This window comes from Podarcis muralis, chromosome 2, assembly GCF_964188315.1.
Source record: "Podarcis muralis chromosome 2, rPodMur119.hap1.1, whole genome shotgun sequence".
Classification (NCBI taxonomy): Eukaryota; Metazoa; Chordata; class Lepidosauria; order Squamata; family Lacertidae; genus Podarcis; species Podarcis muralis.
Window position 1 is genome coordinate 83,450,092 of NC_135656.1, and position 18,965 is coordinate 83,469,056.

Consider the following 18,965-nt stretch of genomic DNA (forward strand, 5'->3'; position numbering starts at 1 on the left):
AAGCTTATGCCATAATAAATCCTGTTAGTCTCTAAGTGCCACAACATTCTACTGTATTTTGCTGCAACAGACTAGCACAGCTATCCCTGTGTGAAGTCGCTGGTCTGGCTGACAATGTTTGATTTAGCATTATTTGCAGCAGGTATTTTTTTTTTTAAATGGTTTAACTAGAATAGAAATGCTTGTGATTGGAGCATGGCCTGCTTGGCCCAACATCCAGTACATCACAGAACGAGCTTGTTGGCCAGACTCTTCTAAATCCTGCTGGCTTCCTCACCAGCCACAAAAACAGTAACAAAACCAGGCCCAGCATAACAGGCACGATTTGCTGATCCATGAAGGTGGCACAACTCTTACTACAATCCTAGCCCCCATATAATCTCAACCTAAATCCTTCCAGATGGGTATCCCCCCTGCCCCCACCCATCGATTTAAACTGGTGTAAACCCTCACATCTTCCCCGGCAGATTTCCTGAGTTAAGACTGCTCTGCCTTTCAAAGTGGGACAATATACTGGTTTTAAGAATGCAATGTGACCCTTAAGACATTGACTTCAAATTTCACTTCTATCCATGAACTCCCTACAACTAGGTGGCTTTAGGCATGCCACTGTCTCTTAACCTCCCCTGTAAGAACTTAGCAATACTGACTTTTACTAGATTATTAAATCATACGAGGATAACACATGCAAAGTGCTCTGTCCAATAAAGGCACTATATAAAATGCTAATTAGTTATTGCTGGATTAGGTTTCCCCACCTCAGATGTGCCAATTGAGAAACACTTGATTTGGCCTTTTGACTAAGGTTTGGTTGGGGTTTGGGATAGGCCAGCATCCTTTTTAGGTGTCTTTGCCATAAGGGTACTGCTAATTAGGCTTATAGAGAGAAAGCAATACCCAACTGAGAGGATCTATAAATAAATAAGAAATGTCCTCCAGAAGGGCACCCAGATACCGCACAAATAGATGGCAGGAGGCGTGTAATCCTATCATGCTCTTCCTCCTCAGGCCCTGCCTGAGTTAAGTTCCCCTTGTGAAAAACCAGACGGCCTTAAATGTTTGCCTTTATTGCGGGTGCTGAATTTCCCCTGGGGCGCGGCGGTCGTGATCCTAAGCTTGGGTTTGCACCTGCGGGCTAGCCGTCAGCTGGGTTTGGGGGGCAGACCAAGTATTTCAAGTAATTCAACTCGGGGAAGAGGGGATTGGGGATATTCTGCTAACCTTGGCTGCCTTCTCCTCACCCAGAGGGGCGACTGCTCCAGGTGGCATTATCGGGAGCAAGTGCAGCAGCCGCCCGCCCGCCTCCTCTTTCCCCCGGTGCATCCCTTTGTCACGCCGCGCCAGAGACCCCCCGCGTCTCCCAAAGCTGCTGCTGCTGCACATTAATATGCTTCACCAGCAGCTCTCTTTGCAGGCGGCCAAGCCTGTGCGTCTGTTGCCGCTCCAGCTCCCTCCGAGTCCGAACATGGACGACGCGAGCTCCTATGCAAATCAGGGATCGGAATACCCGCCAATAGCGGCGCGGCTCCGCGCTCGCCCCCGCCAATGGGAAGCCGCCGACAGGCTGGGCTTGGATTTATATCCTCCAGCATCTCGCGCTTGTTATTGTCACTGCAGCTGCGGCTCTCGGGCGGAGCGCTCCGCTTGGCGAGGCGGCGAACGGTGAGGGGAGGGAGGTGACCCCTGCGCGCGGCAGAGCCGGGAGCGCGGCCTGCAACCTGCCACTCCGCTCCGAGGTTGGGTTGCAAGGCGGGGTGGCGCGCAGCGGGGAGGGGGCGGAGTTGCTCTGGAACACGCGTCAGGCTCGCAACCTGCGTTCCCACGTTACTTTGCTAACACTCTGTGGTGGCGGTGTTTTTCTCCAGGTCTTTCTCCTCCTCTGCCTGCTTCGCGCCGGGCCTCGGCTTGCAGCCCTTTCGGAGCGCCCCCCTGCCCGCCGCCTCCAGCCCAGCCGCCTGCCCGCGATGTCCGGCCGAGGGAAGTCCGGCGGCAAAGCGCGCGCCAAAGCCAAGTCCCGCTCGTCCCGCGCCGGCCTGCAGTTCCCGGTGGGCCGCGTGCACCGGCTGCTGCGGAAAGGCAACTACGCCGAGCGGGTGGGCGCCGGGGCGCCCGTCTACCTGGCGGCCGTGCTGGAGTACCTGTCGGCCGAGATCCTGGAGCTGGCCGGCAACGCGGCGCGGGACAACAAGAAGACCCGCATCATCCCGCGGCACCTGCAGCTGGCCATCCGCAACGACGAGGAGCTCAACAAGCTGCTGGGCGGGGTGACCATCGCCCAGGGCGGGGTCCTGCCCAACATCCAGGCCGTGCTGCTGCCCAAGAAGACCCAGAGCTCCAAGAAATGAGCCCGGCCCTGTTTCCGAAGGGGAACAACAAAGAATGGGCCGGTGATGTGTCCCCGCCACCCCACCCGCAGGATCCGACCCAGCGGGCACCGGACATTTTCTCCCTTTTCTCTCTGCTTCACTTGGAGCAGCCAGCGCCGGGCAGATCTCTTCCTCTCCGCCTCCTCTGCCTTGGCGCAGCCATCGCTGGGCAGCCTCTGCTCCTCCTCTCCTCGCTCTGGTCCTCCCTGTCCGCCTGGCGCTGCAGCCGCCGGGCTTTCCTCTCGCCCTCTCCAGCCCTCTTTCCTTCCAGTGATCTGCACCTCGCTTGGCCCTCCTGCCCTCTTCCAGTCCCAGGGATTGGAGTGGGAAGAGCAGGCTTAAATCATTTTTCTGTGTCGCGAGAAGGGCACGTGCTGCGGGCCTGGTGGCTGCCACCTAGTGCCCTGCAAATTGATTTCTGTATTATTATTTTTCCTCCCTCTGTCTCTCTCTTCTCATTCTCCCTCCCATTCCCATGATTTATCCCCTAATCTCCTACCCTGAAGCTGCTTATACCTGCAGCATCTGTGCAATTAGCTTTTCTTTTCCCTCCCTCTCCCTCCCTTAAAGCCACTGTTAATTTTTCGGGAAAGGGGATTTGGAAAGAAAGGACAGTTTTGGAACTAGAAGAATGATTTGTGCATCTTGTTTTTCTTGCATTGGGACTAACTGGAAGAACGGAAGTCACGAAGCAAGGTGGAAGCTGCAAGCCTGCCCTAGGAAGGCAAGGGACTTTTGCTTGGCAGTGTGCCACCATTTGTGACCATGGAGGCTTTCTGCATCCTGTCTGTGCACCTGTCAGGGAGGGAGGATAAAGGCAGAGCCTCTCCGTTCATTACTGTTCTGCACAAATATTCCGTCTACTCTCTTAAAACTGCTCTGTCACGGAGCTCAATACAGTGATGGATCTATCTACCTGTTGTTGCTGCACATCCCCATTCAATGTGATCACAAACTTAATAAAATGTTGGAGGGGGGAGGGGAGAAAAGGAAGCTGCCAGAAAAACCGTAACATGAAAAGAGCCACTACTCTTGTTGAGAGAAATATTCATCTCTTCAAGCACTAAGCTTTTTTCCTCCCCCTTCCTTGTTTGCTTTATGATGGTATTGTGTCACTGTATTTGTACTCCATTCCTAATTGTGTGCTCGTGTTAAATTTTGAGTTTATTGTTGTTGCAAACCTTTTTTTAAAGAAAGGGGGAATCTAGTTTATGAAGTTAACAGCCTTGGGCTGGAGGCAAACAGTAGTGTGTGTGTGTGTGTGTGTGTGTGTGTGTGAGAGAGAGAGAGAGGGGGGGGGGAAGGTTATTGGACAGTGTCTTCAGTTTCCTAAGGTATACACATCTTGTCCTACTGTCACTTCTGGCCAAACATTTTTGGGGTAGGGTTTTGAATGACGTGAATCATTTGGGCCAGACAAAAAGTGAGATGAGTGCACAGGCCAAGAACAGTAATTGTCTTTCAGACCAACTCTTCGGAGAGGGAGGGCTCCTATTATCTGTCTCTAGCCTTGATTGGTGCTGCATTCAGATCTTCTGAATGCGCTTAGCAGCTTAGCTGGAACCTCATTTTAAGCAAGAGTTCTTGGATTTAGGTCGTATTTTTGTCCTGTTGACGTCAGCAGAGCTAAAATCAAAAGTATTTTAGTATAATGGCTTTTGTGGTTTTTCAGCCTAAGTGATGGTAGGTCTGGAGGTGCCTGAAGCTTCCTTGAGACAGAAGCAATTGCGTTGTGTGGTCTGTTCTGTCCTCCTCCCACCCCATTCCCTTTTGGATTATTAATTCTGTTATAGACCTTTCCCCAACGATGGAGGTTTGGCATTCTGTATCTTTGTTTTGCACTTTAAGACTATACACAGTTTTTTTCGTGTTCAGAATTTCACGCCTGGTGCATAAAATAGAGTGCAATTGTGGCATCTGTTTAATTGTAATCCTCAATGGATTAATTTTTGGGATTTGGGTTTTTCTAGGGGAAAAAACTGAATTTATACTAGAGTAAAATATCTAGTTAATGTGTTGGTTTACTAAATTGGTGTTTGGGTAACGTATGAGCATGGAAGGTGGCCTAGCCAGTCCTGTGGTGCATAGTAGCTATGGTACTCTAGAGATGGTATCGGAGCCAAATCTTGCTTGCTTGCCTAGGTGAAAAGTTTATAGAACCATGTGCATGCAGCAGTGTCTAGGCTATTGAGCAAGTAGAACTTGTAATATTTATGGGCAACTGTGTATGTGCTGTCAAGTAGCATGTGTTCAACCTATCAAGTGAGGTGTAAATCTGTGGATGAAGTATTGTCTTGCTCTGGTTCGACAAATAACGCATAGGTTAGTGGAACTTGGATGCTTTAATACCTGGGTAATGAAGGTGGTTTGTTCACTCCTTAGTGATACCGGAGAGGTAGAACCTCTGCTCCTGTCTGATTTGTCTTGCCTATCTCCCACTGCAGACCCAGGGAAAAAAGACCCATTGTTTCTAAGTTGCTATCTCATTCCTCTGGCACTGGACCAGTGTGAGGCTCTTGCTTTCTTCTAGAATGAACATGGATTGCATAATTGTGGGGAAGAGATTGTTTAAATGCAAATAACTACTGAAAAATAGGAAATGAGAGTTTGTGTTTTTCTGTCTTTTATTATTTCAAGATCAGTATTTTGTGTTCTGTCAAAAGACTGCTTTGTATTTATTAGAAAATGCAGAACTTGTGATACTGGAAAAGTGCAAAACCAATATTCTTATTAAACCGATTCAGTCTTGAATGCACGTCAAAGATGTCTCTTGTCGACACATCACTTAATTAGCTGTTTGGGGGTTACTGAATCCATGAAAGGTTTTTTGGTGGTTTGAGGTCTGTAATGTGCATTTATGCCCTACTGTCCTGAAAATACTGCTGGAAGAAAGGGAAGGTGGGCAGCGGAAGGTCAAAGGTTTGGTCTAGTAACTCTGACTTGACTGCAGTGTGAGCCATCTGTCTTTCAGCTCCCATGTTCCCTCTTTCTATCTAATAGCAAATTAAATGGTGTTGATTAATAAATGGGGAATTAATGTTTGTATCAAATCTTACAGCCCATTTTGCCCAAAGTATCCTTCTGTGGTCCTGGCAGTAGAGCCCATTTTTAAAATACTTATCTGACTTGCACAACCAAATGCCTCATATCTTCCTCACTTCTCTCCTCTCCGCTTGGCAAATGACACCCTGATCCCAAGATTCCCCTGCATGCAGAGAGCTCTGCACAACCCAAGGTTTCCCATTAACTTACATTAGAAGTGCACTGGGTTATTCCTGACATCAGTGCAACCCATGCTCTGTGTTAGAACTCGTCAAGCATTTATTTGGTGGTGCCCATTCAAAGTTGACATGACTTGCTTCCGAAAAGTGCTAGCATCAGAGTATGAAGTCCTGAGGAAGCCAGTTCAGTTGGATGCAGTATTCAAAGTAAATGGGGACAGGGTTAAGCTGTGCAGTGCATTTCTTGCTGGCAGAACTTGCATTGTGCTCTCATGTATTCTCTGTTCAGAATTAATGAAATCTGTTTAGCAATTAACAAATATAACCTTCCTAAGCCCTCATCACATGGCCCCTTGGTATATTTTACTTTTAACGGTGTTTTAAATGTGAAGCTGAAGCAGTGGCGTAGCGTGGGGGGTGCAGGGGGTGCCGGCCGCACCGGGCACAACATCTGGGGTTAGGGCAAATCCACAGGTTAGGGGGCGCAAATCCACGGGTTAGGGGGCGCAAATTACTTGCCTTGCCCCGGGTGCTGACAACCCACGCTACGCCACTGAGCTGAAGGGAAGAGAACATGATTAAATCAACAGATGGTAAAAAGTAATATTAGACAGGGATGTCAGTTCTACAAAGGGGCTTCACTGTGAAGAGCTTAGGGTCCCGTATGTGAGCATCTGAAAGGCTGGTGCTTCCCTGCAGCCTCTCTCCGCCTCCCTTTAGTACCTTTCTACCATCTGTTTATGTCAATGGGTAGAGCTGGCGTGTGGGGTTGTGAAAACTTAAATGACACTAGAACAAAATATTGCTCTTGTCCAGAAATGGCATTACTTACAATAGCAGCTAGCTTGCTCTTCTATCTGTGGGAGTCTATAGTTCAGTTTGCAAGGAACACTAAGCCAAACCATGAATGTATCGATGTCCAGACTGCCAGAGAGGAGAAATTGTGGCTGCTTTGTTCTTCCTCTGAGCTAAGCTGTGATTTAGTTTAGCATATTATCCAAACCCAGACTTGTGGTTTGCCTTGCTCCAGACAAACGAGGAACTGTAAACCAAAAGCAAATCTTGGAGTTTACTGGAGCAAGACAAGCCATGAGCCTGGCCTGTATTTGGATGACATGCTAAGCTAAACCATGACTTAGCTCACAGGGGCAGGAGCTAAGTGGCTATGATCTCCAGGAATCCCGATGGTATGGCTTAGCATGGTGTATGAACTGTGTCTGTATATTGCTTGAATTAGTGGCACAAATGTGAGCTTTTCTGCCCTGTCGTAAGTGTCACCGTTAACTCTTCCCTTTAATGCAGATGGAAATGAATGAATGATGGAAACTAGATTCAGGAAGAGAATGCAGGTGGCAAAGTGTGTGGAAAAGCTTAGAAGTGACTTGAAAGCAGCAGCCTTTATATCCATTTTGGAAGATAACTTTGGATTGAGGGTGAAGACAGGAAGTCTTGGTTATCGGTCAATTCAAATGTACAGTATTGCTTAGAAGCATAAAAGGTAAAGGTACCCCTGCCCGTACGGGCCAGTCATGTCCGACTCTAGGGTTGTGCGCCCATCTCACTTAAGAGGCTGGGGGCCAGCGCTGTCCGGAGACACTTCCGGGTCACGTGGCCAGCGTGACGAAGCTGCTCTGGCGAGCCGGCACCAGCGCAGCACACGGAAACGCCGTTTACCTTCCCGCTATAAAGCGGTACCTATTTATCTACTTGCACTTTTTAGGGGTGCTTTCGAACTGCTAGGTGGGCAGGAGCTGGGACCGAAAGACGGGAGCTCACCCCGCCGCAGGGATTCGAACCGCCAACCAAGCGATCGGCAAGCCCTAGGCGCTGAGGTTTTACCCACAGTGCCACCCACGTCCTGCTTAGAAGCATAAGTCATTGCAAATATATGAAGATCTTGGTGAACAGCATTAATGACCACTCTACAGAGTACCAAAAAATAAAAATTAATTCTAAAATTATTAGATTCCCAATAGTGAACTGAACAGCCATCTTTAACAAACTGGGGATATGCATTTAAAAGGCCTTCCATCCATACTATAGAATACTGTTGAAATCTGATGTGAGCCGCAGCAGGTAGGTCAGGACTAGCACTGTGTTGCCACACGATGCCTCTCAACACATTATTTAATATAGCACTTGGATTGAAAAATGTGCTTCTATAATCCTTAAAACAGTTTAAGGTGGTGGGCACAGAGCTTGTGTAAAAGGAACGAGAGATCTTCAACATAAAAATGCCTCCAAACTCCCAGCGGACTCCGCTACCAGCTACTCTTCTGTTTGAGCTTGTAGCCTGAGAGCCTTGCAAATTATAGAAGGGGGTGCTGTGGTTTTCTCCCTCTGCCTATTTTTCACGTGCCTGTTTCTGCCTTTTGGAAATATCCTTGCAGGGAATTAGGGTAATCATGGCTCCTTTTGGAAAAGGTGAAGTCATTTAATGTTTTCCTTCTCTTGAGGAAACATACCATGCTGCTACAGTGGTGGTTGTAGCTATCTGCGCTTAGATATAATAGGGCTAGCCAGAGTGGGGCCCTCCAGGTGTTGAACTACAACTTCCATCAGCCCCAGCCAGTAATTCCAAGGTAATGGGTGGTGGGAGTTGTAGTTCAATAGCTGTAGCACATGGTGTTCTTTTTCCCCTTGTGTACAGAGCCCATAGCTTAAGTGTGGCTTAGTTGGATGCTGCTGGTTAAAGCTTGAAACTGTTGGATCAATCTGGAATGGACAAAGTTGAACTGTAAGAAATGTGAAAATACCAGTTCACAAAAGTGAAAGTATCTCCATGCATGATTTGAATAAAGTCTATCAATATGGTTTGCAGAGGGGTGCCTTGCTCCTGTATGTACATTGGGTTGTGAAGCTGGGAGAATATCTTACCATCCTGTCTTCTTAAGTAGTTTATCAAGATAGAGTTTTTTCCTGAAGTTAGTTCTAGGCCACAACTCAGGCTATATTTATTATAAGGATCTTTCTATGCCACTAGTTTTATCTGGACATTTAGAATAGTATTATCATCCTTTTTGTACAATTTGGATACCCCTTACAGCGGCACACTTGCTATGTATTATTACGTTCTTCAGAACTATATGGTGGTGGTTATATTTGCATGATGGTGAGTTATGGAACCTATTAGGGACCATTTCATGGTGGGTGATACATTCTCTTACTCTCCCCCTTATTTGTAAACCTGAACTGTGTGCTGTGTGTTTTCTTTTATGTAGAGGATTCCTTGTGGACAAGTGCTAAGATTAAAAGTGTAGAAGAAACAGTCAGGCTGCTCCTTCTACAGGCTTGGTCTTAGTTCCTGATTCTAATGTGCTCAGCTCTTGGAGCTCCTTTAAGTGTTCTCCAAGGGGTTGAAAGTTAGGCCATAATTTAATATGTGGGGTGATATTTGTAGTTACAAGGTTTGTATTAGCAGGGCCCTGCTTTACTGCAGAGTGTCTGCCACCTTAAGCAGCTGCCCTCCAATTCCCTTCTTAAGGTTATATACTTCCCTGACCTGAGTAGCCCCATGGCAAGATCCTGCAAAAGCAGGCCTGTGGCTAGCCCAGCTTCCCTCTCTCCCAGGCCATATTCTCCCTAGACGGCACCGGGGTACCAGCCTCCGCCGTTCATTTCCCACTTTCGCCTCTTCGTTTGCTGCGACTGCCCCTTCATATCGCCGTCACGGACAGGTAGCGAGCCGCGAAAGGTGCAGCAGTGAAGTCCTTTTCCAAGCTCTGGGGTGGAGCTCTTGTTTTTCTGGCAGCGCAAAGCGGGCCACTGGCAGGAAGGGTGGGTGAATATGCAACTACCTCCCAACATCATATGGGATGGTTAAGAAGAGGTGTTTTTTAGCTTAGGAAGTGAGCTACATTGCAGGGCTGCTGTAAGCCACTCCCGCCCCTTACGCTGAGATAAATGAGGGGCCGGAGCAGACCTTTTGGTAGAAAGCAGCGGTAGCAGCTCCGGAGAGGCGATCAATTCACGACTCAGTTGAGCACTTTAGTGCCGCCTCCCCCCTTTCAACCTGCTATCTGCGAAAGGAGTGACGCTACCGGTGCAGCCGAATGGCTTGACGTAACCGCCCCCGCGAGCCAACCAGCGGGCGTTTCCCCACTCGTGCGCACTGGCGCCCGGTGACGTAACCCCCCCATGTACGCAAAGGCCAGGCTCGCCCCCTAGAGGCTTCTTAGCAAGGTGTATGTGCGGGGTTTTGGAGAGGAGGGGAACCGCCAAACCAAAGGATTGCCGCCGCCTCCCTGGAGCTGCAGGTCCGGCTCGGATTTTTATGGGGACGGCGACCTCCAACTTGCAATACCTACTACGATATGGGTAAAAAAAGTGACCAAGGGCAGAGTTTTTGCTAACAGGGCAATGTAATGCCTGCCGGCCTTTGCAGAAAATGGAGCTCTAATCAGAGAGGAAAGAGCTCGTTTGAAATGATTGACACGCCCACCTCCAGAAAACTCCACACCGGCAGAAAATTAAGCGGGTGGAATGCGCATCCTTCCCCACCCCCCACGCACAAGCTACAGCTCCCCCTGCATGGTACCCAGCCTCCTCCACCCTATAGCCGCACCCCATTATCTCGGGTTAATCCCACTAACGCCCCCATTTCCCACCCTCCCTCGCCATTTTCATTTGCCCCTTGCACACTTAAAACACGGAGGAAGCAGCGAGTGAAAAAAAAGCATTCTAAACGATTTATTGAACAAAAAAACACAAGTGCGGAGGGGAAAGGCTACCGAAGGCAAGACACCTTTGAAGGCAGTGTGATGATCTTCCAGGAGAGGAGGGAGATCCCCTCCGACCCCCACCTTCCCTAGAACTGAGCATTTACGCATCCCGCCCGGTAATGGCTGTGCAGGCCTCTCAAAGGCAAAAACGAAATAAAAAAGCACCCCGCCACAACCCCGCTTGGTCCCAGCCGCTCCCCATTTCTCCCCTCCCTCCTTGCATCCCGAGAAGCGCCTTTTTAAAGGGAAAAGCCCAGACGCCCTTGCAAAGCCGTTGCCATGGCGCCGCAGCGGCATCCGAGGGGCGGCCACGACGGCCGGGGAAACTTTCGGAAGGCAGCCAAAACGCCCCCTTGAGCATGGAGAACCAGAGGCAAGCAGGGAAGCGGCGCCGCCTATCCTCCATATTTTTCGGGGGAGGGGGGCAGGAAAAAATAAACTATTCCAAATTAAAAAACAAAAGAACCCCGCACAATCCCTCAAGTCATCCCCTCTTTATTAAAATAAAATAAAGGGCTGGGGCGAATAACGTATTCCTCTCCCCTCCAAGGAACCGGCGGCTATGAAGAAAAGGTGCGCCTCCAACCCACGCCCACCCCTCACCCCCCAAAAAAGAAAAAGCTACAGAAACGAAACCGGGTAACATGGCTGTGCTGAGAGCAATAAGTCACAATGTCTCGAGGCTCCACAAGTCCAGGGCCCCCTGCCCTCTCCATCTGCGCCTCATTCATTTCCTGCTCTTGAGCGCCTTGGGCTTGGCCGTCTTCTTCACCTTCTTGGCGCTGGGCGAGGCGGCCGTCTTCTTGGCCGCCTTCTTGGCTTTCACCTTGTCCTTCTTGGCGGCGGCCCCGCCGGCGCCTTTCTTGTGCGACTTCTTCTCCAGCTTTTTGCTCTTGGCCACGGGCTTCTTCTCGACCTTGCGCGACGCGGGCACGGCCACCGCCTTCTTGTGCGACTTGGCGGCGTGCGAGGCGCCCCCGCCTCCTGCTCCGGCGCCCCCTTCTCCGCCCTCCAGCTTCTTCTTGTTGAGCTTGAAGGAGCCGTTGGCGCCCGTGCCCTTCACCTGCAGCAAGGTGTCGTTCTGCACCAGCGCCTTGATGGAGTACTTGAGGTAGGTGCGCCCGTTCTGCTGGTCGAACCAGGCCACTTTCTTGGCTTCGTTGTAGATCTTGGCCAGCGAAGAGCCGTTGCGCTCGCCCAGCTTGCGGATCGCCTCCACCACCAGCTGGCTGTACTTGCCCGGCTGGTTCTTCTTCTTGCTATTTTTCTTCTTCTTGGAGGGCGACAACACCGAGCCGCCGCCGCCTTTGGCTTTCTTGGCGGCGCCTTTCTTCTCCGGAGCCAGAGGCGCCTCTTCCGCCTCGGCCAGGGGCAGGTCGGCTTCTTCCAGCTCAACAGACATGCCGGATAAAGCGGGACGGCGCTTTCCGCAAGAGAAAAAAGACCAGGCTCGTGTGCGCGCTCGGGAAGCAGCAGCAAACGCGGTAGCCGAGCACAGCTCGCCTCTGCTCCGCCCGAGAGAAAGCCGTCTGCCTGGGCGGGCTCCGCCACAGCTCTTTATATGCGCCAGGGGCGGACCACGTTGAGAACAACAACAGGCAGCGAGGAGGCCGGCTCCAAGTTGTGCTTTTTGTGGCCCCTTCGGCGAGCTCTCCCGCCCGCGTCCGGCGGCCTAGGGTCGGGCTGCCGGCGCCAGTGGCTGCTCCCGACGGTGCCTGACGGAGCTGCCCGGGCGCCGCAGCCTCCCGGGGCTGGGAAAGGTTCCCTGGAGGCGATTTTAAGGGCGCACCCTATGCTGGGGGAAGGCAGAGGATGGGGGCGCCCTGTATGGAGGGCTCTGGGGGGGCCCGAGGGATCCGCACGGCACGGCCAACGCGCGGACCCGGTAGAGAAGAGGGCGCCGCGTGCCGCTGGCCGGTCGTGGGGCGCCGGCGACCCTCGGGGGGGTGACTAGCCCAGGGTTAATTTGTTGCAACTAACACACTGGACGCCCTCACGTGGTCGGCTGCAGCAGCAACGGAGCTGTGGAGCTCATTCCAGGGGGGTCCCCGCCCGATCTGGAGGGGCTGTGACTCAAGGGGTTGCGGGGCTCAGAGAGGGCAGGATTTGGCCGCCCAGGGATCCTCGGTTGTAGGGCGGCAGCACCTTCCAGTTTGGGCTAGAGGGGGTTGCAAGCCCTCCCCCTACCACGCAGGCACTCCCGACAGAGGCGCGTTTGGTCTCTAGTATGAAGTGGTATGGAAGGGCAAAGGGGCGCTGCTATTTGTGCTGCTTTTGGGGGGCGAGGAGGCGCGATGTATGTTTACCATAGGAAATGCCCAAATTGGTGAAACAGCCGATGAAGCGAAGGTCGGGGGGGGGGGGCGATTCTTGAACAACCAGGTGAAGGAGCCTGCAGAGAAGGCGTTGGGTGCCCACTCACTTTATTGCTTTTGAGTTTGTATATATTTATATTTGCGAGTTCATTATATCAGCCTCGGTAACTCCTGTTAGATGGGGTTGGGGTGGCCATGTCTCAACTTGGGCTTCGTGCGGGGAAATGAATATGGAGGATGTTTTCAGGATCTTGCCACTTGTCTTTAAAGACGCGGGTAACATTGCAAGGCACCCGGAGATAAGAGGGTATGTAAAGTCTAGCCGCGAGAAGTCTCTCCGGGCTACTCCGCACCCCACTTCGAGCTACCTAGGGAGGGGGCGGCGCCCCTTTAGTTTCTGGTTAAAAGAAAGCGATAATCGGAGGCGTGCAAAACGGGGAGAAGATCAGCGCCGCGGGGTGGGGGCGGTTTGGTGCAGCGGCTCCTTTTCAGCCAAGGCGCACCTTGGTTCCCCCCCTCTCCTTTTCCGGATTTGATTGGAAACAGATTGGGTGGCAACGGACACTTCCTTCGGGGAGCAGCTACCGGCGGCAGGAGGCATCTTGCTCCGCACGCGGGATGCCATGGATTTATCCCGCCTGCTAAGTCTCCTTCCCGCCCCCCAATTTGGGCAGAATTTAAATTCCCTTTTACCCACGTTAGTTTATAAGCTATCTGAGAGGGCGCCCAATCCGGACGCATTTAAATAAGGGGGGCGCATATTCCCCCCCCCCCATAGGAAGGGGGCTGACAGGGAAAGGGGGGCGGGGCGGCACCACCTCTGCTTTAGAAGTGCAGACAGCCCTAGCCAGTGTTGCCAAGAGCACTGTGTAAAATGTGTGTGTGTGTAGGAGGGGGACGTTTCTTTTTAGATTGGGGGGTGGGGGTGGGGAGAGAGAGAAATCTTCATGCAGGGAAGAAAACGAAAGCAACCCAGCGCGGTTACTGAAGGCGAGGGAGCTTTTTAGCCATGGAATCCGCCTACTCCATCAAAGCCTCTTCTCTGCTGCCACCTTTTAAAGCTGGTTCACGATCGCTCTGGGAGGGAGGGAAGCAGGCGCGTTACACCCACTTTCAACTGCATCCTCCTGCGCAGGAAAAGTTACCCCCACCTTCCTTTGCCTTGAATTTGATTTGCTTCTTATGCCAAAAGGGAAAGGGGGGAGGGAGGCAATTCAAACCCTCGAGCTCCGCAGCTTGCTTTCTCGCTCCCCCTCCCCCTTTCGATAAATCTGACACCCGTCCTCCTCCTCCTCCTCCCATGTCTTATTATTTTATCCGCCATTTCGCTCGTCCTGCCTCCCTCTTGCACGGCTTTAAAAAACAGCAGTTCTGTGCAGGAGGTAAAAAACCGCGCTCTGGGGAAGAGCCCACCCCGTAGACGTCTTGCAAAGCATGTTGGGACGAGGTGGACCTCGGTTTACCACAGCCTCTTCTGCTCTTAAGCAAAGGATCGCTTTTAAACCCATTGGTTATGCCTTAGAACAGCCAGAGGTTTCTATGTAGATATAAAAAAGCAGTCGGTGAACCGTGGGGATTTTATTTTTAAAACCTTCAAAGCTGAGACCATATCACCACACTGCTTCTCATCTAACTTTTGTTTGAGAAGCAGAGTTCAAATCCCCATGCATCCAGGTAACTACCGACTGGTCAGTTTGACATTGATACCAGAACAGATAATTAAACTGTCCATCTGTAAGCACTTAGAAAAGGAAAAACCCAGCATGGGTTTCTCAAAAACATGTCATGCCAAACGAATCTTATTTCTTTTTTTTATGGAGTTACAAGCTTGATGGATCAGGAGAATACTGTGGACATGGTGTATCTTGATTTCAGAAAGGCTTTTTACAAAGTCCCCCATGATGTGGAGAAGCTGGTAAAGTGTGGGCTGGACATGGTAACTGTTAGATGGATTTGTAGCTCCTTGACTCACCGAACCCAGAGTGCTCACTAATGGTTCCTTGTCTCTTGGAAAAGTGACAAGTGGGATGCCACAGGGTTCTGTCCTGTGCCTGTTGCTGTTGCTGTTCAACATCTTTATAAATGACTTGGACAAATCAAGGATAAGATAATCCAATTTGCAGATGACATGAAACTGGGAGTGGTAGCTAATGCTGCAGAAGACAGAATCAGGATTCAGTATGATCTTAACAGATTGGAGAACTAGACCTAAACTAATAAAATGAAATTCAATAGAGACAAATGTAAGGAATAAACTTAGGCACGAATAACCAGTTGCAAACATAAGATGGGGAACACCTGGCTTGCCAGTAGTACATGTGAAAAGGATCTTAGTAGACCACAAGCTTAACATGAGTCAACAGTGTGATGTATCAGCAAAAAATAATAATGCTACTCTAGGCTGCATCAACAGTAATGTCCCAGTCAAGGGAAGCAGTAGTCCTGCTCTGTTCTGCCTTGGTTGGATTACACCTAGAGTACTGCATCCAGTTCTGGGCACCACAATTTAAGAAGGATGTTGACAAGTTGGAACGTGTTCAGAGGAGGGCGACCAAGATAATCAAAGGTCTGGAAACCAAGCCTTGACAGCCTTACAAAACTGAATTCTGCACTTTCCCCCAGGCTCTGATGGAATCACAGTATACACACATCCCCAATAATAGGGAGTACAGTGTAAAATATGGAAATGCCAAAGAGCATCAGCTTATAGGTTGGCCAAATTTCCACATGGAACCCACTAGAGAAAAGGGAGTGTTAATAAACAAGCTAAAGAATTACCAACCCAGTGTGGTGTAGTGGTTAGGAGCGGTAGTCTCGTAATCTGGGGAACCGGGTCCACGTCTCCGCTCCTCCACATGCAGCTGCTGGGTGACCTTGGGCTAGTCACACTTCTTTGAAGTCTCTCAGCCCCACTCACCTCACAGAGTGTTTGTTGTGGGGGAGGAAGGGAAAGGAGAATGTTAGCCGCTTTGAGACTCCTTCGGGTAGTGATAACGTGGGATATCAAATCCAAACTCCTCTTCTTCTTCTGACCAAGGCAATAGAGTAGGCCTGTTACTTCCCTTGAATGGCTTCCATAACTTCCTAGCCCTTCTTATTACATGTGTTAAAGATGCACAGCACTCAGAAGTTTTAATAAATTTTATTCCAAACTGCTTTGGGGCTAGTGGCATTGGTGATTTGGAATACATGGTCAATCCAAGAGTTTACTGCTCTGTCAATGCATTATTAGCTCCTGCTTTTGCCTTTTTGAACCATAGCAGCTTTGCATGTGTGTGGAATTGACAGAGGACATGCCCAGTTGCCATGCATGTCAAGCCTTGTTAGAACCCAGAAAAAATAAAATTTCAGTTGACATGCAGGATATCATTATCTACTACACTCCTATGTCCTATACAGGACATTGCATTCCCCCAAACAGGCAGACTCCCAAGAAAAAAGCTAACCTATTTTGTCTAGTCTTCAAACTCCAATTTCCAAAAGATTCTAGCTGATATTTAAGGATACTCAAGTGACAATGATGGGGAAGGCTATAGAAAATCCAAATTGTTCTATGCCTAGGAGAAAGGAATTCATTATAGACCAGTTACTAGAAATGAAATCATTAATATGAACTTTTCATTGAATCAGCTGGTCCAAAACAGCTTTTGATCTAATAAAAGGAATCAGTTGGGGGGAGCCCTTTTTGCTGATTACCTCTGTACCGCCACCAACCTCCACCCTGTTTTTTTTTTTTGGGGGGGGCTTTGAATCAGCAAAACTCTCTTCTGTTAAAAGATGCCTCTGCTAGACCAGAAACCCTTCCCTGGGGTCCCACCCACTGATGCCAATTCAAGTCATCACAGAGCAAATATGAGGTTTTCTAATGAGGGTCCATCAATATGCTTTTGAAAGAATGTAGATCGAAGACAGTGATCAGACCATTCCAATTGCTACAGAACTATGGTATAAGTGAGAGCGCGGGTCCAAAGCAAAATAGCCACTCCAAGTTCAGCAGCATTTTCTAACTATACCACAATGGCAACAGCCATCCCCTGTATCACAGCAGAAGTTTCCTGAAGGTATATTGGAGGGCAGCTGTCAATGGTTTTACATCCATGAATGAAGACTTGTCGCCATGACAATTTTATAATTTGCAAGCATTCTTGGTGTTCACAACACAGAAATTAATAGTGGGCTCTGCTATGACATTTTCAGTTCCTCCTGGGTTGTTTTGATTTGTCAGCTTCTACTTCACTGGAGCCCTGGGAGGCCTGGTGTTACAAGATGCGGTTTTGAACAGTCATGCTTTTCAAGTGGCAATTTAGTTTGATCAGTGAAGTACGCTTGAAGATACTGAAGCAGCTGGCTACACTGAAACCTCCAACGGCAGAAAAGGCTGTGCCATCGCAGCGCAGCTATGAAGTAAATCAGCTGCAAACCAATTTTGGAAGACAAAGAGAACATTTCTGAGAAGAAACCATAGACCATGAAAGAGGCAAAGAAATTTAGAGGAGCCCAAACCATATTCCAACAACCATAGCACATATCCATTTTGTGGCATTCATGTACCATATAGCCATGGGTGGATGTTTTGACAAGGCAAAGAAACTAGCTGCACAGGCAGAACAAGTGTACAGCAATCTGCACTGAAAAAAACAGTTCTCGATCCACCTTGTCAAAGGCATAAAGGTGGGACATTGCAACAATCCTACTGACAATAACCATACCAGAAGGCCTGTGCATACATGGTAACAGAAGAAGACACATTATATGCTGGCCTAGATCATCCAATTATTCCTGGCATTGGAGGTGAGCACCATCACTGAATGCCCGGAGGATAAAGAACAGCAGCAGCTCCTTGAGAAATGTTCTAAGCCTCTCCCACTATAGAAGAATTTTACTCTGAAATACTACCAATTAGCTGTGCTTGCTTTCTAGAGCTCAAGGCTTTTTGAAAATCACATTGACCTCACACACAACCCACAATGCATGGTTTCAGCATTGCCGATGTTCAGAGAAGCAGAAGTGCTCAGTATTTTTATCCGTGTTTAATTTTGGAGGGATACTCCACACATGAGATGCCTTGAATCTAATGCTTTCATGAGTCATCTATATGGCTAGTGGCCTATATAGTGGTAAGGTTTTGGAGCCAGCTATTGCATTAAAACAATCCGTCCTACATTGTACAGCAAGGACTTGACCCCATTTCTGTTAAACAACATATACAAACTACAGAATGGAGGAACTAAATAGCTGTTCCTTCTGGTATGGAACAAGAAACTGAGGTACAACAATGAGAGCTCTATTGTTCTCCAGGCAATTAGTTAGCTATACAAGACAATGGCCCAGTTTGCACTCAGTGCTAAGACAAACCATGGCTTAGCACAAATATGCAGGTGTGTGGGTTCCTGGGATGCAGAATGCAAACACTGTGCTGCTTCTCTGGTCCTGCTGTGCTGCATAGGAACAGTGGCGTAGCGTGGGGGGTGCAGGGGGGGCCGGCCGCACCGGGCGCAACATCTGGGGTTAGGGCAAATCCACGGGTTAGGGGGCGCAAATCCACGGGTTAGGGGGCGCAAATTACTTGCCTTGCCCCGGGTGCTGACAACCCACGCTACGCCGCTGCATAGGAATAAGTCAGGGTTTAGCATTGTATGAACCTGTGGTTGTGGTTGGTTTCTGCTCAAGCCATGAACAGCAAGCCAAGAACAACAAACCTCGAAAATGGACTCAGATGCAATGCCAAACCTTGGCATAGTTCTGGGTAGCTGGTAGTAACAGGACGGGGCTTTTGGGAGATGGCTTTAAGCAGAAACTCCAGGAACGCATTTGTTCATTCATGCTAAGCCATGGTTTGGCTTAGCTTACATGCAAACAAGGTCAATGTCAAGCCACAGAAACTATCCAATATAGCTCATGATGAGAATTAGCATGGTAAGTCTAAGCATGTTAATGTTTGCTGTCACAACTTTTCCCTTACAAGAATTAAAAATATTAAAGCAGCACAGCTTTACTTCCACACTGTTGAAAGCAGCAACTGAGATTTCTGCTTCATTCTACCCTTTCCCTGGCTGGCTAAGGTTATGCTAAGGGGAAGTAATAGAACAGTGAAAAGTGGGCAGTGGACAAGAAGAGATTAAAATTAGCTCAGGAGCTTCAGTTTCAGTAAGGTGATAAAAATAGAAACAGGAGCAAGAAGTTTTGTTCTTGTTAAGTTTATTGGCATGTTTCTTTACAGAAGAGCTCTGCCTACATACTAGAATGTAGACCTCTGGGAAAAACAGTAGAAGGGCTCCATTTAAGAAAGCTACAAATGCAAGAACAAGGAGAGGGCAGAACAAAGTTGCCAAGTTTCCATCC

The 18,965-nt window shown here is 49.2% G+C and overlaps 2 protein-coding genes across 3 annotated transcripts; one reads left to right on the top strand and one right to left on the bottom strand.

The window, feature by feature from the left end:
- The first annotated feature begins 1,546 nt into the window (after positions 1-1,546).
- LOC114591721 (histone H2A type 2-B-like) lies at positions 1,547-5,117 on the top strand. Of its 2 annotated transcripts, none has more exons than XM_028719163.2 (2): positions 1,547-1,662; positions 1,866-5,117. In XM_028719163.2, the coding sequence occupies exon 2, from the start codon at positions 1,965-1,967 to the stop codon at positions 2,343-2,345; it is 381 nt and encodes a 126-aa protein (XP_028574996.2). In that variant the 5' UTR covers positions 1,547-1,662; positions 1,866-1,964; the 3' UTR covers positions 2,346-5,117. The 2 variants fall into 2 exon arrangements, with proteins under 2 accessions (XP_028574996.2, XP_077781079.1); XM_077924953.1 differs by having other exon boundaries at positions 1,634-1,736.
- A 5,135-nt stretch (positions 5,118-10,252) lies between these two features.
- On the bottom strand, positions 10,253-11,852 carry H1-10 (H1.10 linker histone). The gene has a single exon (XM_028719164.2). It carries the CDS (start codon positions 11,708-11,710, stop codon positions 11,036-11,038), a length of 675 nt encoding a protein of 224 aa, XP_028574997.2. The 5' UTR covers positions 11,711-11,852; the 3' UTR covers positions 10,253-11,035.
- Positions 11,853-18,965: the final 7,113 nt, after the last annotated feature.